This window comes from Anopheles moucheti, chromosome 2 (genome assembly GCF_943734755.1).
Source record: "Anopheles moucheti chromosome 2, idAnoMoucSN_F20_07, whole genome shotgun sequence".
NCBI classification, from domain to species: Eukaryota; Metazoa; Arthropoda; class Insecta; order Diptera; family Culicidae; genus Anopheles; species Anopheles moucheti.
This window is the reverse complement of record NC_069140.1, coordinates 8,969,657-8,995,224: the sequence shown is the minus strand read 5'-3', so window position 1 is coordinate 8,995,224 and position 25,568 is coordinate 8,969,657. Positions and strand designations below refer to the sequence as shown.

Genomic DNA, 25,568 nt, shown 5'->3' with positions numbered 1-25,568 from the left:
TTAGTGAGCACACACAGTACCATTGTGAAGGCAGATAACGCTGACGACGACGACGACGGTGATGAAGATTGCGATAATGATGATGTCACAGACCGCCGCGATGAAACGCGGGCACGCGGGATGTATGGTATATGCAGGGAAGATCAAGTTTCATGAAATGATGGATAAGTTGCCACCGGCAATAGCACGTACGTAAGCATGACCATTGAATAGAGCAGCTGTGGATGGATTAACTGCGAAACACTCCCGGAAGCAGTGCGACCCAAAGTTTGCTTTGTATCGGGCGTGCTACGGAATTAAATTAAAAACTAACGACGTTTCGTAAACTAGGATAAAATATTCTTTCTTCCGAGAGGCATTATTTAGTTTTTTTTGGCATTGAAATTGTTACAGAGAATAATAAGGAGCTCTCTATATTCCAAAATGGCGCTCTCTATATTCCAAACCATCTGCACAAACAATACATTTTAATACAACCTAAACCTTCGTTAAAAGATTCAGCAAATATCGCTATACAAATTTTAGTTGGAGGCGACGCATAAAGTTTCCATGGTAACAATATTTCCCACATCCATGGATCATTTTTTTTTTTGGTGTGAAGCATTTTTGATTTCACATCTCTTCTTTAAACTCCTTTCTTTCGCTATGCCTTCTATGATCCAATCGCCAACAATTTATTTTTCCATGTATACTATGATTCTATCAAATGGAAGTTTTTTACACGTATCGACGTCAACAGACGCGCAATTTGAGAATGTTTTTGCAGGAATGCAGGATTCTTCACAAGATATTCAAACAGATTTTGCCGCCCCAAAGATGTGAAGTTTGACAAATTATTAAACTAAATGAAATAAAATCAACGTCCACCAATTGGGATGAAAATCTCTTTTTAAACATCTTTGAGTTTACGCACACAACGGAATTCTGTTGCATAGCCCTGTAACCGGGCCGATTAGTTAGTGAAATCAAAATGTCTACCAATCAACAAATTCTGATCAAAACCCACCGAACCGTTCTTTCCCATGTTCATCAGCAAGTAACTAAAAGAAAATCGGGTTTTCGTTTCGGAATTATGGTTTATGTAAATATTCACCTTTTCAAATCACTTTTGTTGCGAAGTTCTTCCGTTCCTGCTTGTGGGGGACGGGGAGAAGGCGAAAAATCCGACCCACCCAAATTGGCCCAACCCTGCAGCATCCGTTTGGTAACTCTCGGTAACAACCATCAAAACTAGTCCCACAGTGTACGAACGATTCAAAGTTCCATGACTGTGGACTGTGCTAAAAATAACCGTCCTACATTCTCGCCCCACTCGCCAGAACCCGCTTATCAAAGGAATAAAAGAAGAACCGAGAAGGTACTTTCCGCCCGGTTACAAAGGCATTCTTCGGTGATCCTTCGAGATGATTCGGTATCATTACCATGCGGCCCGACACCTTCAACATGGCACTCGGAGTGCACGGTACGGCGCAACTCATGCTCGTGTGCCTTCGCTTTTGTCCGGAATCTCATGCTCCCATCAAACTGTGGGACACAGCACGCTGCTGACCTTTTGCTGTTTTTGCCGGGCGCTTTCAATGTTGCACCTAACCTCGTTACGCCATGAGATGAAGCTATCGATCCGGGTCCCGCGTCTTCCGTGCTACTTCGTCCGTAAACGAGAACCCCTTTGCGAACTCTCCCGGACGGTGGTGCCGGAGTGCCTTTATGCCGTCGGTATGTACCGACCAGAAAGCGTACTGGAGAGCACCCAAACGTGTCGGGCCGATTGAACTCTTAAAGCCGTGTGGGGTGGCGTGTGCTCTAGTACAATATCTTGAAACATGCCTAATCTTCCACAGAACCTACGGCAATCGCAGGCCAGTTCGTACCCGTTTTTATTTCGAGTTGCATGTGCTTTCTGCTCCCTTTTTTGTCCCTCCCCTGGATCATCAATGCGATGGGGAAGGTTTCGCCTCATGGACCGCCTCATGGTCAATAACCGAAGCTCTTCGATTGCGTCAATTGCGAATCAGAACGGGCTATTCCTTGGACTTCCATGCATGAAGCGAAATGGCATCAATAATGAACGTACTTTTCCGTACCGGACAATCTGTGAAAGCCCGGCGTGGAAGGCAAAAAATAGATAACCCATGAAAAAATCCGTCCATTTTTCGAGCTCGCTAGGACGGCACGGCGCAACCGTTTCGGGATGTTTCTTTGTCAGGGAGAAGTTGCTTTGTGGGCATGTCGAATTGCTGTTGCCTCAAGCGTTTGCAAAGCGTCTTTGTTGCGATCTTTCGAATTCGATTTACGGTTTTGCTTCTGCTGTTACGCTATCCGGGGGGGATTCGAAGGATTATTTTTTTTCTTTCTCTATGCGCTCTATTCTCTTGTCCCATTGTCGTTTCTTACGCGTTTGCATTATTCATACGGAACGGTGTAGTCGGTGTGTCTCGTGCGCGAGATTGGTTCAACTCTAATCAAGACGTACGACGCTACTACCGGCGGTTCGTATAGCGAAACGGGGCGGGAGACATTTAACCAATGGTACAATGTTGATGCTGCTATCCCTTCGCTTTGGTCCGTAGACAATATTGCGAAGGTTATTACAAATCGTTCCAAATTAACTACACACACATATAAAACCAACTAACTTCACCTTCACGCTTTTCGGCGGTGAAATAGTGCTGTTTTGTTGGCCCTCCTTTTGGACCGCAACCAACGGCTCTAGGCCGGCTCACTTGAAACACTGCCGGTTGCTGATAAATAAATAACTTCCCGGCCATTCAATTCCCGTTGCGCTGAAGAAGGGAACGCGTTTGCCGAGTATGAAAGATACGACTTTACCCGCGTGACTCCCGGTGGGAGTTTTACCACGCTTGTTTGCCCCGTCCTTAACCCGATACACACAATTCCCATCCCTTGTTCGATGGTTAACAGCGAACTGTTTTTCACCATCACCACCACCACCAACCCGGAAAGAATGGAAGAAAAGTGCCACCTCATTAGCTGAGCAAAATTGGAAGATGAAAAGGGGCAAACAAAAAAATAAAAGGACGCTGACTTCCTTTTCCCATGCCTGAACGAAAAAAAAACAAAACACGGTGGCATCACGGTAATTGGAATGGTAATAAAATATCCATCCGACGGAGACCTTCCGAGGAAACCGGTTCCTGCTTGCTGCTGCTGCCTGTCGGTTGTGTCTCGTAACAAAACGTGGCATAAATTTGGCCATTTTTGTTGCTCTTGTTTTGACAATAGTGTCGCTGGTTAGTTATTCTTATACCGTTCCCGTACAGCGGTTCGTTTTACGGGAAGGGGGCCGAACAAAAAATTATGCCAAGGACACAACGAGCCGGAGGATGATGAGATTGTTTTCCATTCGGGTTGTGGGATTCACCGGACCCACCGGACTGACCTGACTATTTGGGTAGGATGCAACTGTTTATGGGGGTCTGTTTAATTTGTTTAATTGGCAATCATAAAGTGTTCGGAATGCGGTAATTGTACAGCAACAAACTATTTTTAACTCTCGTAAAGTAGCGTTGTTGCTTGCTGTTGTTGCTTCCGTAATTTAATTCAATTTAGATCTCATGTTTACATCGTACCAAATCAGTACCAAACTGGTGGGGTTCATATTAAAGTATTTAAAATCAAACCGCCGAAATATATGCAATCTGCATTATGTTGTATCTTAGAATACAATATATTTTCTTAATGATTATGCAACACGTATTAAGCCTGAGCCTACTAGTCTGGAAAAGGTGCGCGTCTACTGGCATCACCACGGAACTCTATTGCACTGACTGTTGCCAAGCAACCGCGTTTATTCGTGTGGCGTTCACGTCTCCAACACATTACATATTAGGCATACTTTTTAAAGTACTTTCAATCTAACCTTTATTATTTATTATTTTTAATTTATTAAAACATTCATACTAATCAACTTTTGTTAAATCTGAAGAGATGAATTAAATGATTCTTTCGTCATGGCAGCTTTACACTAATGACATACCTAATGAAAATTGAATCGATGACTGTCTGCACCTGTAACGAAATAAAAGAATACTGTTAGACCAACAGAAACAGCACAAATGAATGATTTGGATCATGCTTGACAACAACAAGAAGCTGCAATTATTGTGCAAACGAAACGATGCTAAGCCTCCTTCGATGCAACTGCATTCAAAATAATCCTTGTGTAGGTGTGTAGGTGTATATGTGTGTGAGCTTTGTCTATTGTTTGACTAACTTCATTCTTATCATTCACCACCCATACCGAGGGGGAGGCACCAGCACCGATACCGAACTTTGTTCGGTACGAGCGGAGGGAAAAAAACCACAACCACCAAAACCTTCCACGAGAAGCACCACAATGAACTATTGCACATAGAAGTTGGTGTGGCTTCCGGTTGGTGGTTCCAGCTTTTGTCGGTGCAGTGCCGTGCACTCAGCCAGCCGTGTGGAGATTGATTCCGCTCGCCATATTGTGCTTGCTTTCCATTCCATCCTAGGTTTTCGTGTCAAAATGATGAATCCGTTTACTAAACGCAATGTACCAGGGCGGTATTACGTTGGTGCGCTTTAGCGTGTGAGTTTTGCTAACGTATGTTCATTTCTCTCGAGGGTAAAATTAAGTTTCACCGTCGGGAGATTTGACAAACCGGTCAACCATTTTCGTTTTTTTAAAAAAGGAATCAAACACTTAAATTCTCAAAGAGTAATTGTAACCGAGTCATTAGTCGACGAAATGACAGTGGTAAACCCATTATAACTGCCTGGAAAATAGAATTCCGGAAAAATATTGCTATTCCCACGACGATTTGACATTTTTATCTATTTTGACATGATTTACCAGTCAGAAACACTGTCCAAAAAATTATTCAAGCTATCTTTTTAACACATTACAAATATTTATGAAATAATGATTCCAAAAATGGCATACCATCAAGTGGTTTACATCCATTTGCGACAAAATTAGTACGTTGTTGTCAAGATTCATCCATTGTCAGGTACTCATTTCGTAATAAAACAATACTACAAACATTTTTAAATTGAAATGGTCTAACTGATTAAAAGTAAATGTAATGGCCAGGACCAACCTTTCATTTAAGCGCATTGAGTTGTAAATGGTCAGGTGACACACAAAATATGCTTTGCCAATAAATCAAACCGGGAGCTTCCGAGATGGTGTGGAATTGGAATTTTTAAGGTACAACCGTCTCACCGACTTCCACCACCACCCATCTCCTAATCCTCCCTCACCGCCAATAGCTATCTTCATCGACTTTGTGTCCGAGAAATCCATTTTCCCCGGGATTATTTTCTCATCCACATGACATTCTAAGGGATCTTACCTGCCGCTCCGCGTGCGCTTAGCACCCCGTCGTCCCATCGTCCAGATGGAAACAATTTCCCAACATTGTCCCAACCGAAGCACCGGCCGGGGTATCCATTAAAAATATCCCAAAGCTTCATTGTGCTTCCCGAACAGGGCGATATCTATTACGCCCGCTGCAATTACCGTCGCGCAAAAACACAAACCCCCCCTGCGGCGGCGGCCCGGTTTTCACCATTCCCGACGCTGAAGCGATTCAATTCCAAAATAATCCTCATGCTCACAAGCGTAACTCCTCTCTGTTTTCAATGGCTGGATTGCTTCTGCACGCTTACCCGCCATTCCCGGTTGGACTCACTCACTCGCGAAGGTTCACCGGGAGGAATTCACTAGATTGATATCGGTTGAGTGGGGCGTATCGATTGAGAGAGAAAAAAAAATGGACAAACCGACATGCCTTCCATGTCTGCCAGAAGAACACCGTGTGTACACTAAGCCGCCAGTGTCACTGGTACGGTTTGACAACATACTCACGGTGCAGTACCCAAACACACACACTGTTGCGAAGAGCGTGCACAGCATGGGATAAAAAAGAATCATTTCATCACTCGGATCACATCAACCGTAAAAGGTGTGCGAATGTGCGGTTCCGGCAGGGTAGAACATAGGAATGGGACAGGAAAATGGCACTGGTAGGGACCGGTAACCCATGTACACCTGTTTTTCTGTGGGGTGTGGAATTTTCTGAATTTTCCCTCGCCGAAAACGATCGAATGTGTATGCGAGGTACGATCACGGGTACCTTCGGGTGTAACTTGACCGGCCGCGTGGAATCCCCATCGAAATCTGCTCCACCCGGGTTAGCTGGAACCGCAGACCCGCTTAACGGTATCACCCGGTAGAATGCGCGGGTCTATCAGTTGATGAGTGTATTATTTTTAACCAGCTTCTTCACGCAACGGCTCAGTAGGCGACGCCGTAAGGCGAACGAAGGAGCACGGAACGGACAAAGAAAGCGAAGTAAAAGTAAAAGGTACGCCAGTATGTGTGTGTTTGGGAAAGTCATCCGTTGGCTGGTGTGGCTAGAGGTAGGAGGCCATGGAAAGAGTTTTATTTAGTGCTAAAAATAAAGTCTAATGGGGGTTTGATCTTTTTATAGGCCGTTTCTTCTAGTACCGTAGTGCGTCCATGTGCCGTGTACCGTACGGTCTTTACTTATCCATTTTCTTTTTTTTCCTTTTTCTTTTGCGCCTGTCGTACCCGTCGTACAATCTCCCGCTCTAGGGGCACTCCACTTCATCAGGCGTGCCGGCTCGAATGGGATAACAATTGATCGATATTTCGTGCGCATCCGATAATCAATCGGAGTGAATATTTTGGGATGATTCCTCTTTGCCGGAGCTATTCGGCCTTGAAGTGAATTTTTGAAGAACTCGCATCCATCATCAAGTGTCTTGGACAACTTTGGTTTTTGGCCGAAAAACTCACTATTTTCGAAAACAAACGGACCCACATACGCCTTTACGTGTTGCCTATTGACCTCACGTACACGTTGCCGTTAGTCGGAGCAGATCAATGCTTCTCTATCGATCGCAAATCGTGTCGGTGTACCCCAATCACCCGTAGCACTTTCAAGCATCTTCACTCAAAGTTCACCACTTGAAGTTTGTGCTTTGGCGTTGCGAGATTGGGGCCACCGAAGGTTAAATTACCGAAGGTTTGTCGTTATTTTTGCGTTGCAACGCAAAAACACAACTCCTTTTGTACGATTCTGGGCGATGTGGGGGGGGGGGGGGGGAGATTGCGGTCAAGATGAACTATTGAGATTGGAGCAAAATGCGAACGATGCTCGGCTGATAAACACGACGATGTTCGATGCCCCGTGGGTGACTCGCTCCAATCCCACCACCGTTCCAGCAAGATGGAAAGATGCCACTCATTTGCATCGGAACCGGGCGTGGTGGTTCTTACCATGCTCTTGCGCTTGGAAAGATAAGACATTGACTTTCATTGATTTATGCCACCTCCCGTGGTCGTTCGGGGGCGTTCTATGTTACGGACGGCGACTGCCACGCGACCCCCGCAGGGCGTTGGAGATGAGTGGGTACGATAAATATGCTAATATTACTACTTTCCAACACTTACTTATCACCGAGCGCGTCGAGGTTCTTTTCTTTTCCATACACCACTGAAAGGTGGCTGACTTGTCCAAGTGCTAGTGCTTTAAATTCTTGATAAATCATGAACTTTTGCTTACCGAACTTACTGATCCGGAATGTTATCCAGTTTTTATGCTTTACTGCATGTTTTTATTGAGGAACACGGTTGAATAATTTTGGTTTAACAGTATGGAACACTTTTATATGCACAAGAATGATTAGAATCACACGGCAAATGATGTACAACCTCATGTGTGGATGGTCTCAAGCAAGAAATCCATTTACCCGGTTATTTTCAAGGATTATTTGTATATTACTTCACATCCAAAACATACGAAAACCAAATGGAACAAAGGGCCAGTAGAAGGCAAAACCAAGCGGCTTCATGTTTGTTCTTTGCCTCATCACAGATATCATCTCGCACCGGAATTGTTATCCTCGCAGTGCCTTCAACGGCGTATTGGCGAAAAAGGATTATTTTGAAGAAGATGAAGCATCGCACAGAAGGTTACATCTTCGTCCGGTGTATACAGATAAATTGCACCTTCACCATTACGCTCTAGCTGGAATGACAGATGGTAACGACGGAGCTAAAAGAAAGAGCTCGTAGACGTAACAGAGCGAACGACACGGTCCAATCGCGACAGGAAACCGACTTTTGATGAGGGACAACACTCAGCAAAAGGTCGCCCCGGTGTCATTTATCGTCTCGCTTCTTCGTTCTACCCCTTTTTTTCAGAAAAGGAAGGAAAAATAGTGCGCACCGTTCGGTTGTTGTGTCGTGAGAAACAAAAGACCGCCTCAACCAGCCAACAGCAAACTAATTTGCTCTGGAATCTTTCACCCCCCTCGGTCTGTCGGCACCGTCCGGTTGAGGTCCTTTCTCTGTGAAGACTATGGACCGGTGGTCTTTCAACGGGGTTTCGGCTTGGGGACGAGCACAGATTATCATAATAATGATGGGTGCTTTTTGTCCCCCGGAATGGATTTGTTGCCATCAGAGAGCAGAGCGAAAATCAAAAACGAACCACTTCCACACAACACATCCGATCCGTGCTCTAACGATGACACCCTTGACAATGCAGATTTTGGAACGACACCGGGGTGATGATGAACGACGGACCGTGGCGTCCAAAGTGTCCTCTCGGTGGAAGTGAACTAACGAAGATGTTGTTGACAAACTCGCTCGGATTGTGCCGCGCCGTGGGCGTCGTCCGGTGGACCTACAGGCGGGAATTGGAGCGGAGGGATTCGATAGATTTTCGTAATGATTTTCGGCCTTCCAAAAAGGAAGTGCTTTGTATCGTAAGAAAGGGCGATGTCTTACGAACTATTATCCACAACAGCTCACTAAGAACCCTAAGCCGGCCGGAAATGTTTCTATATTTGCGTCGGATCTGTTGGACAAGGGAAGGCGAAACAAAAAAATATATAGACATCAAACAGGATGTCGAAACGGGTCGAATCAGTTCCGATATGATTGTGTTTAACCTTTACGAACCTTTCGCTTGCGGAAACATTGGGAAACCCATCGATGAGTTGCTGTTGGAAATTGATATTTCCTAAAGGATTTTGTAGGCTTTTGGCTGGTATATCCATAAACGTTTCCCAATTTGTTGCGTGAAAGTGTGATGAAGACATTGCATTTCCCGAAGACCACGGTGTACCGCAGGGGACACCGTACACTAAAAACAGCTTTCGTTACTGATCGAACTAGAATTATTACCGATTCGTAATCCTGCAATTAATTCCAGAAGCCGCACATGTTTACTACCATAAGGGCATTAAACGATCACATTGACCTGGTTTCAAACCGACCACATGAACGGTACCATAATAATCGTAATCATGATCATCATCATCATCATCAGCTTCCAGACCACGTACGGCACAGTGCCCGAGCTGCTGTTTGCTCAGTTCACTGAATAAACTAATCGAATATGAACCCACCGCTGTCGTCTCTGTTGGTGGGTATAATAAACCTTTGTAAATAAATTTACGATTGCAGCAAACTGTTATGCACCACATCGATGCAGCTTACGATGCGCTCTCGGTATCATTGATCGAGTGCCAAAAGTAATAACAACGGTGGTAATCAAATCAAACACCCGTACCAGTAGATTATTTTCCTAGTGAAAGGCATGTTTTTGGTACGTGTTGGAAAGACCTTTGAGATTTTTGGACAATATTTTCTAATTCAAAATCAAACATGTCTTAAATGTAAACTCATATCAAAATAGAGTGGTTTTTTGCTTGACTTTTATAAATTAAGATTTATCTTCAAACTTCCAGAATATTATATTTTAATAAAGTTACATGGGTATTGTAAACTGTCGCTAATCCAAACATTACACGACTTGATGTGTGTGTTTTTAGAGTGCGACATTTTAAAATGCAACTTGCTCGAATTGAACTTGCTTCGAAGCTGACTCTGACAAACAACAATCAATAAATCAATCAAAACCGCACCCCACAGTCTGACCGAAGCTTTAAACAAATGGTTTGTGCCGAATGGACGTAAGCGCTAGACCACCAGCACCACACTGCTCCATGCTGTGCTGTCCTTCCGTCATGTTTGCCCTTTGCCACGCGTCCTGCAGATTGTCATAATCCATCATCGTAAAAATATTGTGTAATAAACATAACCTGCTGCCACTTAATGGCTTACCGTTTCTTCCCGTGTTCCCGTGTATCGCCGTTTTCCTGCCGAGTCCCGAGTCCCTCGCTTGGTCAAGCTCGAAAATATTCCGAAGTGTGCGCGACGCAACGCAACGGAACGGTCGATCGTTTCCAGCTAGCGCGGTTGTGTCCCGTTCAATTTGACGTTCGCAATCATCGATGGATGGATGCGCCTGCTTTCGGTTCCCTTCGAACCACCTGTGTACCGCTCGAACGTGCCGGTCACGACATCTTTTTCTAAGTCTGTTGGTTTTATTTTTGCTTCACTAGTTCTACCCGCAGCAAATTGTGCTCGAGCGACGGCGCATTTTTTTATGGCAGTCCGCTACCTAAGCCCATCATCGAAACGACTTGTTTAACGAAGGGGAAAAAGCTGTTCGATCTACTGATAACCGATAGTGCCGTTTGTTTGACAAGGAAAAACTACTATCTTCCTTTTTTGTAAGCGCAAGATGGAGTCGTGTTTATTATTTTTTCTTTAAATGTTCTCATGGTGACCTAACGAGCTACCTTGTTTTGGGCCGGAGCATATTTTATCATAATTTTCTAATGTTCCTTTTCGTCCGTGTTCGTGTGGTTTTTTTTTGTTCTCTTGGTTCTTCAATTACATCACTACCACTGGGCTGATGATGGGGTAACATTTAGAAACGACGTAACAAAGACGAGAAATTAAATTGATTAACAGCAAAAGAAACAAACTAATCGTCGTAAATGAAATGCGAATATAACAGGAATAGTATAGAAGTAAGAAAATAATATTATTGCTCGAATTTGTCAATTATTAGGTGCCTTCATCAAAATTAGTACACAGCACCAGGCGTCTCCATCAAGCGTATGCGTTACCAGGCGTCTCCATCATAAATAACAGGAATAGTATAGAAGTAAGAAAATAATATTATTGCTCGAATTTGTTAATTATTAGGCGCCTCCATCAAAATTAGTACACAGCACCAGGCGTCTCCATCAAGCGTATGCGTTACCAGGCGTCTCCATCATAAAACGTGTGCGTTACCAGGCGTCTCCATCATTAGTCCCGTTGTAAGCGGTACAGAGTTTTTAAGTTTAGTTTTCTACCAGCTTTACGAAGCATTATCATTATCCGTCCCAACGATGTAACGTAATTAGTTCAACGTATTTTCAAGCACATGTCTGCCACCCCGTACACTGGCAATCATAAAAAATAGCAGTAATTATCCAGTAAACCTGAATAAACTGCACTAACTAAGGGTCACACCGCGAATGCACTCATAAAGTCTTTCATTCACTTAATCAATAACTTTGCGACATTGTGCAGCAAAGCAGCTGCTGCCGATCACATGGAGCCATTTTCCCATACTGTTTCCCTGGGCCTGGGCGGCACAAAACTTGCTCCTACTGCTAGAAGAAACTCTTTTGAAGTGAAACGTTGCAGTTGCCCGCGCTCCTCAGTGCAGCGCACGGACGAAAAAAAAACAGCGAAACTGTTTGCTTCTTGAACACTGCTGCAATCGTTCTTATGTCATCTTCTTGCAAAAGTTTCATCGGGAGCAGTTTTTTTTTAGTTTTGTTCGTTGTTTTCTGGCAAACATTTCTCGTTTTTACTTCGTGCTATGATCTCTCTCTGACGGTGGAACCAATAAACTTTAGATTAATACCATTAGCTAAGGTCAGTTCTAAAGAGGCCGGTTGGAAGGAGAGCGCAAAACTGAAGAGCAGCTTTTGCTACGAGCAACGAGGAAAATATGATAAACTAAATAACGAGTGTGGCTCAGCACCAAGTTGGATACTTTGTGTTTAGTTCATTCAACATGCTTCACTGTTGCAACTGATTCAAATTGAAGGTTCAAGGCCGTATAACTTTTTCCAAATTATTTTGGTTATTTCTTGTTTCTAAATAAATATTGCATAATTAATTTGTTGTTGCTTAATGCATACATTACATTATAGCTCTATATGATTAAATTATCAACCTTTTCCAAGCATCCAGTTCATTGGGAAATGTTCAGCATCAATTATCGAAATGCTAACCACTTTTCCGATAAACTTTACGACTCTTGGTGATGACTCGATTTGATAAAGGAATTAGATAAACACAAAACTTTTCGACCCCGTATCGATGTTACGTCAATTAAAATGGAACCGTCGATGGACGGTATTTAGTATATTACTGTTAACAAATGCTCGTTGATCTTGCATTGAAGAAACGTTCGTTTTCAATCATGTGTCACGCTTTATAGGATCAATTTAATGAGCTACATAATAGCGAAGGGATGATTAAACATAACGAGTTTCATGGCTTCGTGTTATCTTCAATCTATTCCCGATCTATTCTGCTATTTCATGATGCTTTATATGGTCTACATAGTTCAGCAAGTTAATCCAGGAGGGGCGGTAGGAATAGAATTAAAATATATGTAAACAAAATAACTTTTTAGATATACACTGCCAACAACCCGCAAAGTATGTGTACATCGCATCAGTATTCACACTAGGGGCAGGGTTCAGATTTGCTCCGAAAAATACAAATCACCTTATTACTGGGCCAATGCACACAGGCATCGTAAGCATCCCGGCCATCCCAGCCAAATCACCACAACAAACATCAAGACAGATCGTTACGATACGTCCCGAGGCGGCGTCCACAGTTTGACCTTGTTTCGACATCTCGCCCATCTAGTAGCACCCTCCAGTGGGGCGAAGAACCAGGCAGGACCAGCGAGCGTACGACCGTCCTCATTCCCATTATCAATGTCTTTATCGTCCAATGCTGCCAAGTGCTTCATTTGCGCAGTACTGCCTTTTTGCAAGCGCAAACCGAACCACGGGTGCAGGCCCCAGAGGCGGGGGGGCATCGGTTGACCATCCTACAGTATTTTCCCGGTGGCAAACTGGAGCAAACCCAACCAACCACACCCCTTTCGGGGAGGAGGAGAAGAAGGAGTATGGTGGGAGATAATGACCGACGCGATTTAACCCCCGAGATAGCTTGCTACTCGCCGACTGGCTGTTGTGTTGCGCTTTTGTTTCTTTTCATTTCACTATCAGCTGATCACAGTCGGTGTAAGTATCCGACCGCACGATCTAATCCGATGGGTTGGGAATGATGCGAAGAGACTTCCATTTTTAGAAACATGTCCAAAAATTTCCGAAACCGAAACAACGGCCAATTCGGTCGGTCCGGAGGATGGGAAATCAACGAAGCGTTACTGAAGCGCTATTCCTTACGATTAACCACGCTGCCTTCATGCTGGACATATAGCAGATCGCCACCGAGCCGCTGCTCACTGCTGGGGGGATTCGTGAAGTTTTCGAATCAAAATCGCTTCCAATGCCACTTACCGCGTGCCCGTCAAGACACTTAAGTTGGCAAGATAATGAAAATGTTCAACGCGAAAGTTGTTGTGCATTGGCTGCGCGCGGCCATTCGTCCATACATGCACGCGTGTGTCGGTCTGCTAATTGTAACACGAAACTTAAGCAACCATATCTGCCAAGCTGCCTGCTCACTGTCGTCCCACATCCAGCGCTGGCGTAAGATGAAGATGTTGAACGCAAAGACGGGTGCTTTGATATTTTATCCCAACAACAACATACCCGTTGTATGTTTGCGTGTAGATGGGGATGGGGATTTGTGGTTGGTTCGCTTTGAAGGTGGAAAAGGTAGTGTTAAGTCGTGGCTGGTCGTAGCATGAAACATCCCTTTAAAGTTCGCCCTACCGTTATCTTACGCGGGGATACACGATTAGTATCCCATTTCCGGTTGCATGAATGTTACACCATCTTTATCAAGCTGTGTGTGCGTGTTCCTTTTTTTTTATTTGTTTTGCTTCCATAAGCAAGCGTTACCTACGTTTTTGCGTGAAAAGTTCATATCGCTCCCAGAGACCCTTTGAAGGAAAACCCCTTTTTTCCAGCATAATCCCCAAAAAGATCCTTAACATATCTTCTTGGGGGTCTCGGCGTAAATGTGTATGTGTGTGTGTGTGTGTGAAGAATCTTTAACCCACATCGTACCGGTGTGTAAACCTTATTAGTGGACGAAGGAGGAAAATCACCTTTTTTGCTGGTTACGGTTGAGGAATCCTTTCTTTTTAGCGGTGTCGTTGAAGTTAACGGCTTTACAGGCGCGTATACTGTTTCACGGTGTGTTCTTACACTGAACCTTAGCCGTTCATCTGTCACGCACGCACATAACCCACCAGCACAGCAGCGGTGAACGATGCGGGTCTTGATACGGGGCGAGGAGTTGCCAACTTTTTCGGGGGATTTTTGGTCGATAATTGTTGAATATTTGATTAGATTATTTTATTCACCTACACCTACACCCACTCACTCTATCCTTCGTACGACGCCTTTGCCGGGGTAACAGGGTGTGGCAAAGCGCGTTTACACACTTCGGGCGTGTACCCTTTGACTTCCGATCGTTACACTAATTACACACTCCTCCCGAGCATCGCAATCACTTCATTTCTTCATGACACAACACTCGCCACTCGGGCAGCTGAGAATTGAGTAATTTTCCATTCGATCTATCAACACCTACGGGGCATTTTTCGTCTGAAACAAATATTAAACATTCACCATATTACTCACAATTTAAATTTCTCAACTATTACAACCACACGCACGCACACGGTCACGTCACTACACGCACGAAGTAGCATTCAAAATAAAAGCACGCCTACCCTTTTGTGCACGCGTTATCGTTTTGCGCGCATCAGTTGAACTCGGTGCTGCAAGTTTTCTTTCAACCTTATCCCTCACCTCAACCTTCTCCCTCACCGCTTGCACCACCACACGCACACGCTCACGAACTTCTTGGCCATTTTGTTCCGGCTTTCCTATGTGGTTAATTTTGTTTTCATAATTAAAGGATGAAGCAATATTGCAACCACTTGCATTACAGCGCAATCTTGTTTGCTGTAATGTTTTAAAGCATACGTGTGTATGTATTATATTTGGGCAATTTTAATCAGCTGATGGAAAACACTTCACTTCACGCACACGCACACCAAGAGTTTCCACCCAATTCCTACAATATTTTCGTTGAAATGTTTAAATCCGTTCAGTGACGAGTTGAAGTTAGTTGCAAAAATGTCACTTTCTCATCTCACAAGCGTGTGCAGCTGTGTGAGTGTTTAGGTGTGCGTGTATTGTTTTTTTTCCTTCCTTCTTCTGCTGTGGGAAGATATTTTTTTATCTCGTCCTTTTTCACGACCGCTCTCGACCGCTCGACGACGAACCGAAACTGAACGTCACTGAAATCGAACTGATGATGGTGAGCTGCAACACGATTTGGTTCGCGTGCCACACCGTACGGCGCGCGCCAGTTCGTAACGCGAGCGAGATTCGGGATATCGTTTACTCGGTCGGGTTCTCCCGCACTTGGCGTCTAGTGAGACGGATGGGAGAAAGTAGTGAACTGCAGGAGACTATTCCCTTTTGCGCTACCGTGAGACGGTGTGAGAATGTGGGTGAGCGTATGAGAGTGAAGTTGGTCTGGCTCGCGAGGATTGTCGCTCTCGCAATTACATTTACTGCTCGAATATTTACTCTTGCTCCGCAACAAAAACTGCTCGAAATTTAAGGATACCGGTGTTTTCTTCCGACGGTTCACCACTACTACCGAAACTACCCCAAAACAGATGAACAGGACAATTGGTAGGCGAGTTGAAGTTTTACCTCCTCAACAAACGTCCAAGAACTATTCCTTCTCGGTCCCCTCTTGGACGGCGTTCTACTACACCGGGGACTGCTGCCGAATTTTACACGCGCGTTTGTCTCCACTGGCTGAAGTGGGTTGACCACTCGAGGGTAAGTGCCGTTGTCAGATTGCTTTCAAAACAATTGTTTGCCAAAGTGCTGGGAGGAAAATTGTCCAACCATTTGTGCTCTCTTGCTCTCCCACACCACGGGATTTATCGTGTTTGTCGGTCGTACTTCCTTTACCTTTTGAATATTTTTTTTTTTTTCATGGCAGAAGCTCACCAACGCAACGTTTTTAAAGCACAATGGCAGACATTCTTTACGGCACAATAACTCAAACGGGACGGAAATCGTTTGTGCCGCAGTGGTGGCATACGGGCATGTTTTAAATTCAAAAGCTCAAGAAAACATTTTCACCCTAAAGCGCGCACTTAGCAGGCGGTGCGACTTACATACGCTCTTTCTGAACCCCGAGCTCTAAGTAGGCTATATTTAGGTATTGTCTCGACCACGCAAAACAATCCCACACACCCATACACAGACAGAGGCACAAAAACACGCACACCATAAATGCCTAATGCATCTGGCATCTGGTTTTGTCGGGAATGGGAAGACTTTCGGCATTGTTTTCCCGGAAAAGGTTAACCACCGCAAAAACGCGCCTGCTCGTGGATCAGCTTAAAACGTCCTGCGGAATATTTTTGGATCCCACGATTCGCTCACCCAACATCCAAGAGACCAGAGCATTAAAGGTAAGCAACTTGACGCCAACAAGCGCACAACCCACACAACACCTCACCGTGCATCCGTTTTGGGCAGTACAGATCCTGCGAAAAATCGTTACCAGATCCCACCGACACATCATCCAGTACGTACCGGAGTGGGATGCCATACTCGAATGTTCGCTGATACTGGTGCAGAACTATGTGGCTCATTTGCGGTTGAGACCAAGCCCGCTGAAGCGCTTCCAGCGGGAACCGTTTGCTAATGCGAAGATGCTCTTTCAAGCCGCCATCGATCTCCTAATACCGGAACTGCTGAACGAGGTGATTGACACAATCCTGAGGTTCCTGCAGACGGAAAATCTCTGGCATGTGGAGTTCATCTGCGTGGAGATACTGTTGTTTGTGCTGGAGTGTCGGACACCTTCCACATTACTGCTGTCGAAGCTCATCGATCGCGTTGAACGCTTTCTGCAGCTTTCCGACATCGCCCAGGTACGGCACGTGCTTTCCGTACTGCAGAACGTCATCACCTCGCAGCGTTGGGATCTGATCGAATATTCAGATCTGGCGAAGTTGATACGCTTCTACCACACCAGCGTCATGATCGGGACAAGCCGGAACCAAATTTACGAACTTCGCCGAGGGTTCGAAAAGTGTCTGAAGAATCTCGTCCCACTCCTATCCGTAGCCGATCTGTACGGGTTTTTCGTCATGATGCTGCCACTCGTGTTCGACACCGACATGTCAGACGAGGCACGGATCGAGTTCGGTTCCACGGTAGAGCATGCCGCTTCCCACATGACACTGTACGACCCCCGGAATCGACTGCTCGTATCCGAGGTGAGCGGGTACATCGTGGAGTATCTGCTGCGGTGCGTGGAATCCGAAGACGCTACCATATCAATACTCGCCTGCAAGGTACTGATCAAGTTACTCGACCGTGGTCAACACAACCCGGATCAGTTCCAATCGCCCACCATCTTCCACATGGACACGTACTACGAGATCGTGTTGGCCACGGAATTCGTACCCCTGCAGCAGATGCTCATGGAGCAGCGGGTACATCTAGAGCAGACCCTACTCCAAGCCATTGAGCGTCACAGCCAACGCAAGGTGAACCTGGAGGTGTTCTATCAGCTGCTGTGTACGCTACTCGTGGAAGCTCCGAGCGGGTTCACCTCGTCCGCAATCTGCTGTCTACTGCTCAAGGTGCAAAAGATGTTTCTGTACCATTCGATCGATTCGCAGCTACAGACATTGGACGAATCTCAACACACCAACCGGATCCATGCCACGATAATGGCAGTGATGACACTGATCAACTGGATCCATCGGGCACGATCGATGAATGCGTACATCACGCAAGTGCTGCACAATCGATTCGATCACGCACCGGGCCTTAATCCACCGGTGCGCGAACACTATCGGCATGCGGCACATCACATTTCCTGGTACGACAGCAGGCTTTTCTTCGACACGCTCGAGATTCGGTACGGGCTGTGGAAATGTTTCCGCATCTCGGAGGAGAAAATTCCCAAACCCGTGCGGATGCGGTCAAGATCGTACGGTGATCCTCGGCGTCGCGCCAACGACGGTGCGCTGAATGTTTTTGCTGGTATGTGAAGGTCGGTGACGAATGAACATTCAAAATTATCCGTGGAATTGTTGATAATTATTTTGTAATGAAAGCAATCCTCAAATTATGTGCAAAGGTCCAAACTTTAAAAACAGTGGTTTCATTATGTTTGTTTGATGAAGGACAATTACAAAATTGTGAAAGAACACTACAATGAAGTTGCTTCAAACGTCACACCACTTTCATCCGGGGAACTACAAACCGTGAAATAACCGCACACAAATCGCCTGACAGCGGCAGTATCGATCCAATATGCGAACATCCTCCAATCCCTGCATCGTTAAGCCGCCCGTGTTCGTCAATGCTGCTGACAGGCTCCAGCATGGGACAAACGAAGAGATTAAAAATCCCATCAACTTCAGCCCAGCACACGGAAATTGTAAAGCCCTCCGGACCGTATAGCTGCTATTCGCCAGCAGCGAATCGAAACAATACACCGAATCGAATCAAAAGCGCACAAAAACACGGAGATGCAACCAACCCAAAGAAAGGAAGTGGGTCACTTGAAATCATAGAATCCGATGGCAAAGAACAGCATCCAATAACCATCATCGAAGTCGGCCGGGAAATTTTTGGACCAAACTAATCTTCACGCCAGCCTGCTGCTGCTCCGAATGTGGTTTTAATTATTTAAAGTAATATCTTTGTTAGCGATTTCTTACGCTAGTTGCATTTTCGTTACGCCCGTAATCGACACGTCGGTTCCAGCGTCTCAATAATTCACGCTAATACGATCTGATAGGATATTACGGATGAATTCGCACCAACGCTCGCTCCGGCTCGTTCGATGATTGATGCGAAAGCGGGAGGCATTTTCACCTCGCCATAGGGAAACCATCTTGGTTCAGGTTTCATCCTGGTTGCTGTGCTACGACGGAGCGATACAGTCCTTGAAGATTTTCATTTCGAATGGATTGCAAAAACTTTTCCATCCCCACGTGCAAATGGGGATGGGCACGTCCGCCGATGGCCACCGATGGTCGAACATAGAAACCGATCGCAGGATGTGAAATGACTGAGCATAAAATGTAACGTAACTGTGGTTGTAAGGGAAACGGTTTCTTCGTCTTCGAGCACGAAACGAAACCCAACCGGCGACGACCGGTGCACACTGCAATGAGCATAAATCAATCAGTGTATGAATATTTTAGTATGGTATTTCATCGTCTCCCAAGTAAAGGGCGGTCCCCGGTAACGATGCGGTGAGGTCAGTAAAGCCCCAGTACCAGGTGGATACACCGCGTACCCCGGTTGGGGTACACACTGTTTGTTCTGTCTTTCAGTTTGGATATCTTTCGCTTGCGTGCACTTGCCCGTTGCTTGATGAAAACCAAATCGCTTGCCAGTGCTGCCAGGGGAGGTAAAAAGTACGATTCAAGCGTTGTTAAGTACAAATTGGTAGTTACTGTTCCATTGAGCTGCATTTCTAATGAGATGGGTTGCAGTTAAAGGAAGGCATTTGAAGATTTTTACCGTCTGCGATAGATGGGAGTTCAAAACAGTGGAAATCTGTTCCTGATAAATGGAGTTTTCATGATATTTTTGATCATGAAGCGAAATGTTTTTTTTATTAATTAGAATTAAAGTACATCCATAAATTTTTAATCACAAAAATACATCTTTGCACAGCAAGACTTTATTTAAAATATGTACAAAAACCTGCCCGTTGCATTCAAGAGAGTTCTTGCTTTAAAAGACATTTTGCATGTCTTTATTGCTGCAGGAATCTTCAGACTCTTGTGATATATTTTCCTCGTGATAATTGCGTACTCCGTAGAATCGACTTTTAACTATCGATTTTCCAATCATCTGGCCTGGGAACGTTTCCGATGTGGAACACATCGGAAACATGGTTTGGGCGCACCCCACACAAATCGACCACGATGCACTTTTCCCACGTTGTTTCTAGAGCAACGTAACGAGCGAAAGGATTGATGGCAATCGACCAACAATTGCACTTTACCACCGGCAGGGAGTTGTTCAATGCATCACCAATTCCCTGCCATGGTTGGGCGCGCGTTGTTGGTTTTTGCTTCCGCTTTGCTAGTAACAATTTACAGCCCCAGCTGGGTGCCTTTTCCATACCTCCGCGTGCGGCTTGGTGGTAGGTACTCCAGCCTAATGCAAATGGTTTGGTTGGTTTTGTGTGCTGCATTTTAAATCCCGCGCCTGTTCTTTTACATCGTACGTGAATGTGCCCCGGGAGAGGTTTTCCGCCCCCCCGGTTTGGGTTATGTTTTGCATAAAAACCACACTGAGCGAATTGTGAAACAGGCATCAATTGTGGTTAGTGAAATTATTAACAGAAGAATCGGGGGCGAAACCAAAACAACAATCGTTTTTGGATGCGATCGTTCATTTTTTTGTTATTCTTAACTGGAAAATGTACACTTTTCCAGCAATAGCTTGTATGTTGTGTACATCCTTTCAGCAGGAGAATAACATTCATCCAGCTCAAACGGTTCCCAACCGGTGCCATCAATCGATTATTTTCTTGTGTTCGTCATGTTCTTCCCTATTATTGCCAGCGAACGAGTGTTTTCGGGCGCATTTAGTACCATCATTAATCATAGTGTCAACACACGCTTCGTGCGCCAAAAACCCGTAGTGCACCGTAGTAAATGCATTCCTGCGATCGCCGATGCACCGGGTGCGATCGCTGCTGGGCGGTGATTCGCCAGGAGAAAAGGGTATTAATAAAATCACGGCGATGCTAATTAAATCGTTAGCTCGGGTTATACAGCACAAGCCCATCTCGGACAGGATGGGGGGGGGGGGGGACGGTTGCGTCCAATTTGCTTACGATGGTTCACTAGTTCCCGCACTACTTCTTACCGATCGCTGCCGATGCGACGACGATTGCCCCACTCAGCAAACCCTCCCCATACACATATTCTCGCACTCGCAATCGGTGCCATTGTGCTGCTGCTGCAGGGAGGAGATTTAGGGACTTTCGAAATTTCGGTTATAAATAAGAGCTCGTAACGGAGCTACGGGTCGCTCTCGTCGGGTACGGGACAAAAGGGTTTTATGCACCGTCCATATGCTCGGTCGCACTGTTACGCTGCTACCGTGAAGATAACAAGTGCGAAGGTTCGTGTGTTATGCCACCTGATGAAGGCAAAAAGGCGGATTACTACAGATTTACGCCACGGTATAAAGCATGCCGCCGTTGTGCTGTACAATAAATGATGCGGTATGTTTCAGCAATCGGTTTAAATTGATTTTTTACACTACCAATTTAATTTAAATTGTAAAACCAAGAACCAGCAAACAGTACTCCGGTTTTGGTTGTCCAAACCTTATTTTACTGTAGTAGTTGGCAATTTAAACTTCTATTGGGTGAATTCTTGAATTTGAATGAATCTTTAAAGCAGGTGAATACCTTTGAATTTTCAGTATGAAAATATATAAATCTCTAAGCAATTTTAAGTCTCCAAAAACTCAAAAAAGTACAGGATAGAAAATGTCTTCAAACTAATTTGAATTGTACTGTAGATTTAATTCAGTTAAGGAGTCATGAATCTTTTGGCAACAGTCGTTCATATGAATCTTCCGTGAAGAGCCATTCGTATGAATCTTCTGCAAAGAATCATTGAATCGACTCTCTCACGAATCCTTACAAATTCGTGCGTCCCCAAAGATCCATGACTCCTCAAGGATTAGTGAATCTTTAAAAGGCCCATGACTCCTAAACGATTCACGAATCGTCTAAATATTCACTTTATGAATCGTAGATTCGTTTATTATGCATAAAGAGTGCAAGATCACAACACTATTATAAACGAACTAACTAACTACACTGAACTAGCTGTAATATTCTAACTTCAATCAGTCTCATCAGTATAATCATCTAATTGGCAATAAAAACGTAATGAAAGCGTTAAACCACAAACTAAAACACACAATCTCGAAAAGACACCACACATTTAAACGATTCATTTAAGATTCAATTTGTACCACAAACAACAGTTTACTCGCTTCGTCCACTCGGGGCCGCTGGGCCGCCGTGGGTCCGACTCTTTTCTGCTTCTCTGCAACACAAATATGCTGCGCAACATAGCAAAAGGCAAGCCCTCCCGGTGTGATCGTAATTAAGCTTGGTGTAAATATTTACCGGTTCGAGATTTTAGTGGCTTTTTTCCCGTGGGATTGCGTTTTGGATTTACGCTTCTTTCTTTACGTGACTTCGCTGCCCCTCGGGTCTATCGCCACGTGTACCAACTCACACCCGGTATCATCATCGTCTTGGCGTTTTCCCTTAGCTTAGAACGCATGCTGTGCAGGGTTGAGCGATAGCAGGTACATACACAAACACACCCAAAGATTCGCACCGCTTTACGATGATCCGATGAGACGTCAATCTCTCGATACCGTGGCGCGGACAAGGGCGTAAACTAAACACACGGACCGCCGGCGTGTGAAAACCACCCCAAACCTTCATTACTACAGTGAGGTTTCGTGTTTTTTTTTCATTATTTATCTGATTGCACACGAACTGGGTGTGCTTGTGTGTGTGTACAGCGAGCCAGAAGCAAAACGAACCAAACAGGTTAACGCAGCGAAAGTGAATGTATTGCCATAACAACCATCCACGGCTACTCGATGGTGGTGTGTAAGCCGGGCAGAAGAAAAGTGTAAAGGCATGGGGCGAGACGCCTGACACCGTTGCGTTCGTTCAGGGTTTTACTGCACCCTGTACCACGGTACCAATTTACACATTGTTGGTCAACTGGTTTGCTCTCATTTTCTTTACATTTGGTTTAATTTCTTCTCGATCCACATCGCGCTCCACCGCCGCGTGTCGTGCTGCTAATTTGTGTGCGGTTTCGCTGGGTATCTTTTGCTGGGGTCGGGAATCGGGAAGAAAGGAGGGAAAAAACAAAGGAACCACAACCTTCGAACGATCCTGACTGCTGATTGCACGGACGGCACTGGCAGACGAAGACGTTTCGGGTTTTATAATACTGTCGTTACAACAAATTGTAAATTAATTCAACATAACCGCACATCGCCTCTCGCCGTTTCCACTTGTTTCCCGCTTCCGTCAAAGTTAGCTTTTTCCCCGGCTGCTCGCCATGCCTCGAAGGGTGAGTGGAAAACAGTGGACATGACAAACTTTTCCAACCGTCGATCGTTTCCGCATCATTCACTTCTGGGGTGGATGGTGGTTGCTCTCGTTACTACCTTCCTTCTCGTGCCGGCTGGAATCAATGGATGAAGTTGGAAACCATTTTTATGAATGTTTCCCACACACACACCCTCATCACTCCCATCACTCCCATCGTCGATGGAGACGCCTGGTGTTTCGTGTTTATGTTGTACTGTTTTCGTTCGTTTTTTTTTGTTGTTGTACTTCAATTTCCCGCTTCTCGTTACCCCATCATTTACTCTCACCTCGGCAGCTCGTCAATCGATGATGACCATACCAGTCTGGTGGTATGTACTTGTTCTTTTTTTTACGCAACAAACGCCATCGAACAACGGGGAAACGGATGATGGCGGCAACTGTGTGCGGAAAAACGTGCTCGCCCAGCGGCGCATCGCGAACGTGTCAATAAATCAATCGAAGTGAAACGAAAATTACCGACCACCGGATGTTCGCCGGGCCAGGACGACCAACCAATTGCTGCACCTGGGTTACTGTTTGGGTTTCGGTTGCCCTCAAAACTGTGATGGTTCGAACCACTTCGGAGCGGTTTCCGTTTGCTAAAATGTATCGATTTTTAGCTAATGAGAGCACTTTAGCTCACGGCTTTGTAGTTGTAACCGGGTAGCATAAGGGGTTTTTATGCGTAGGAAGAGTGTATTAATTAGACACATTTTATGTTGTTTTTCCTCTTTGCAAATGTCACCGATGAACGGGCACTGATTTATAATTCGCAATTGAAACTTTGAAAAGCTCCCGACGTTAGTTAATTGTACAATTTTCCAGTCGCACCAAACTAAATGGACCATTTTAAGGTTCCAGCAAACCATCGCCCTTTTAAAGGTCACTGTATGGTGTGTTAAAAACATGCTCATGTACCAAAATAGCTACCACCTGCGTTTTGCCACAACTCACTCACTCACTTACAAGCTCTCACTGCCCCGTACACCGCAGCCACCGTATCGTTTCACTTCACTTGCGTTCGCTTACACACGAACGGTTCAATAACAATTTTTTGCACAACCCCATGGTTCGGGAAACAAACACGTGGTTCACCTATCATGTCATATTGAACGCGTCAGTTCCGCCTCGCAGGACAGACATTTCACTTTCCCCCACAGCTCAATCCAGCACAATCCCAACGGAGACCGCACACAAATGCTGGAAATGAGCAATTCCCAAGAATTCGGACCCGTTCGGATGTTGCAGTGTTGCGTGGGGCATGTTGGTATTCTTGCTTTGATTTGACAATAACTTCCCATCTTTTGAAACTTGCCCATGCACCAACGAACTTCCGGTGAAGCAAATTAGATGACAAGTTGTTTTGATTTGACTTATTTTGCTGTCGTCCATTTTTGTGTTTTTTTCTTGTTGTTATTGTCTTGCTGTATTTGCATATCCGTGTGGAACTCTTTAACGAATGGCAAAAGAATTGTTCTGCTTCGCGGGATTTGTGCAAACAGCAAGCAAACTTCTTCGCGTATGCATCGAAACGTGAAATTGAAACCAAATTGTGCTATTCCAGCCGTTGTTGTTTTATTTATTCATGCTTTTATATTGCCTTCTTTGTATCGTGTACTTTACAAAGTACACCGTGTTTTGACCGTACAAAGTGCAAAAAAGTAAAATCAAATCAGTTAACAGTAATGCATCTTACTTGTGAGCCATAAACAAACAGTAACGAGGCATGGTTGGATTCTCAGCTCAATTTACAAGCATTTCTCAACAAAATCTTATTTCAATTTCTTCTTTGCATGTTATCAGAAGTTAGTTTTTGTAATTATTTATTTAATAACGTAATATTTTACAGCAAAAAAACACTAATTTAAATCAGCTTCGCTTACGAGTCGGAAAATGTCGGGTTAGTAATAATATTACAGAACATAGCAACCAAATTCATCTCACGTTTATGCTAAAAACCTACCATTGAATGTAGTGAGAGATCGGAAAAAACAAAATGAGCGAAACGAAGCTGCGTGTCTGTCGATACTGACAAAGAGAGAGAGAATTGGTGAGCGCGCGAGTGATAGGAGTGGCACAACACAAACAGCTGTTCCACTGAAAACCGGTCTCTTCATTCTACCACCGCTTGGTTGTCTCTGCCGGTAGTGAATTTTCCCGTCCAGATGAGAAGTAAACTGCTAGAGAAACTGCTTCTCATAAATATTATGAGAGTAATTGAGAGTGATTGTGCTGTCCTGTCTCATCCTTTATA

General features: G+C 44.8%; 2 protein-coding genes across 2 annotated transcripts in view; both read left to right on the top strand.

The window, feature by feature from the left end:
• The window catches only part of LOC128298323 (uncharacterized), a 171,989-nt gene that overhangs the window by 111,989 nt on the left and 34,432 nt on the right, over window positions 1-25,568 (top strand). The gene's annotated exons all lie outside the window — the stretch shown is intronic.
• Window positions 16,449-18,191, top strand: LOC128298325 (uncharacterized). Its single transcript, XM_053034074.1, has 2 exons — window positions 16,449-16,595; window positions 16,668-18,191. The coding sequence occupies exons 1-2, from the start codon at window positions 16,449-16,451 to the stop codon at window positions 18,189-18,191; spliced, it is 1,671 nt and encodes a 556-aa protein (XP_052890034.1).